This window comes from Sinocyclocheilus rhinocerous, unplaced genomic scaffold (genome assembly GCF_001515625.1).
Source record: "Sinocyclocheilus rhinocerous isolate Xijiao unplaced genomic scaffold, SAMN03320098_v1.1 scaffold1492, whole genome shotgun sequence".
Classification (NCBI taxonomy): Eukaryota; Metazoa; Chordata; class Actinopteri; order Cypriniformes; family Cyprinidae; genus Sinocyclocheilus; species Sinocyclocheilus rhinocerous.
In genome coordinates this window covers 226,352-228,788 of record NW_015636532.1, presented here as the reverse complement: position 1 = coordinate 228,788, position 2,437 = coordinate 226,352, and the positions used below count along the sequence as shown (strand labels likewise).

At 38.9% G+C, this 2,437-nt stretch overlaps 1 protein-coding gene across 1 annotated transcript in view; it reads left to right on the top strand.

Moving 5' to 3' along the window:
• LOC107747827 (globoside alpha-1,3-N-acetylgalactosaminyltransferase 1-like) overlaps positions 1-1,308 on the top strand; it is a 23,416-nt gene extending 22,108 nt beyond the window's left edge. Inside the window, exon 5 of the mRNA XM_016562434.1 lies at positions 561-1,308. Within this exon, the coding sequence (XP_016417920.1) occupies positions 561-1,251 (691 nt within the window). The 3' untranslated portion in view covers positions 1,252-1,308. The remainder of the gene's footprint in view (positions 1-560) is intronic.
• Positions 1,309-2,437: the final 1,129 nt, after the last annotated feature.

The following is a 2,437-nucleotide window of genomic DNA, read 5'->3' as shown; positions in this document are numbered from 1 at the left end:
TTGACAGGCAGGTAGGAAAGCCAATTAAAACGCTCGGACCGAGCGTTTTGATTGGATGAACATTTCTTGATCCTACGCCTTCCACAGAATATATAAATACAGACAAATAAATTTAGACCACTTAACTTAATGATTGCTATCGGGATGTGAAGAGACTTTCAACCAGCATAACAAAAAATTTTTCTGACGACAATCACCTATTGCACCTTTAAGGCACCGTTAAGGCAGAGTTCACCCAAAATGCTATGGTCATAGTTGTGTACCTGCTTTATTTATTTATTATTTATTTTTTAAATATTTGTTTCGCTCATGCCTATGATTTTATGCCCTAGTTGTCTGCACCTAAAATAAAAGGCCTGTTTTATCTCTAGATATTGTTAAAATTTGTTATTTGTTAAATATTGGAGTTTGCTATATGTTTGGGGGTTTTTCAGTTAAACTTGGGTTCTTTATGGCACTTTGCCTGGGCTATCATTACACCGACACCTTTGTATTTTTTATGGGGAAAAATTTAATTGCCATCTAATATATACTTTTTCTAGCTCTCTCCTTTTTTTCAGGTATACACAGTTTCTTAAAGATTTCCTGGAGTCTGCAGAGCAAAATTATTTTGTTGGATTTCGTGTGCATTATTACGTGTTCACCGATCTTCCGGAATTGGTTCCTGCAGTGAAACTGGGTGAAGGTCGTCAACTGACGGTGTTGACAGTGGCTAGTTCTAACAGATGGCAGGAGATCAGTTTGCGCAGGATGGAAAGGCTGGAGAAACTGATCGAAAGTCGATTGGTCAATGAAGCCGACTATGTTTTCAGCCTTGATGTGGACACAAAGTTCTACGGGCGATGGGGGGCAGAGACTTTGGGTCGTCTTGTAGGTGCCATACATCCATGGTTTTATAAAACCCATCATGATTGGTTCCCATATGAGCGCAGGCCCGAGTCTCAAGCGTACATTCCTTATTCTGAGGGTGATTATTATTATGGAGGAGCTGTGATCGGTGGCTTGCCGAAAGATGTATATCAGCTTGCTAAAACCTGCAAGGAACGCCTGGACATTGATGCAGCTAAATCCATTGAGGCGGCATGGCAGGAGGAGTCTCATTTGAACAAGTACTTCCTGTATAACAAACCCAGCAAACTGCTTTCACCCGAGTATCTATGGGATAACATAAAATCTAAACCACAAGAGATAAAAATCATCCGTTTCTCTCAAGTTAATAAAAATTACTATGAAGTTCGTCCAAACCCATAGCAGCTGTTAAAGGGATAGTTCACCCAAAAATCAAAAATACCCCATGATTTACTCACCCTCAAGTCATCCTACAGTACATGTGTGTATATAACTTTCTTCTTTCAGACGTATACAATTGGAGTTATATTAAAAAATGTCCGGGCTCTTCCAAGATTTATAATGGCAGTGAATGGCCGTTGAGATTTTGAAGTCCAATAAAGTGCATCCTTCCATCATAGAAAGTACTCCACATGGCTTCGGGGGGTAAATGCCACAAAAGAATGGCATTCCAGCGGATGATGTAGGACATAGGCGTAGAGTAAGCTCCGCTGAGAATATGCAAGTCTTGCGAGAATCAAGTTTTGTTTACAGCAAAGGGCAATAATTCCCCAGACATTTTTCTGTACAAATCCTTGTTTTGTACCTCTAATTTGTGACCGTTGTTTTGTTTTGCTCAATTGAGGCAGCATTTAAAGGAATTGTTCATCCAAAAAAATGAAAATTTGCTGTTATTTATCCTCAGTAGAAGACAAAAAATGATTTTTAGCTGATCCCATGGTCCTTGTTGATTCATAATATACAAGTCATCAGGCACGTCACTTTGAGAGTCAAAAAAAGAAAAAAACAAGAAATGAATTCCTGCGGCTCCTGACAATATATTGAGGTCTTATGAAGCGAAATGATCATTCTGTGTAAGAAGCTGAACATTATTTACAACATTTGTACCTGTAATCCATAGCCTCAGACAAATGGTCCTGTGCACTCGCGGCCGTAACCATTACGTTTACAACATAGAGGGGAGGACATTTGTGCATTCTTATAGTTAATATGTGTGTGGGAATTACTTTAGTGACTGTTTAAAGAGCAGGTCATATGGGTTTTTGAAAAATATCTCTTTTGCAGTTTATAACGTAGCTATCCTTAAATGAAAACAATCTGCAAAGTTGTTTATCAAAAAAGTGCATGATAAATAAAGATATTGTCTCTCAAAAGAGAGAGTCGATTCTGAATCACCTTAATGAGGCCCATATTTTCGAATCTTTTGCCTGTTACCGGTATACATCACTGGGTAACACATTTGCATAATCCCGGCCTGCCCGGGAAATATGAACAGAGTCTGATCTGCCCACAAACACTTCCGTTAGTTAGTGTGTTTACATCATGTTGAGAAGACGCTGTGTTCAAGGATACCACAGAAATACAATTC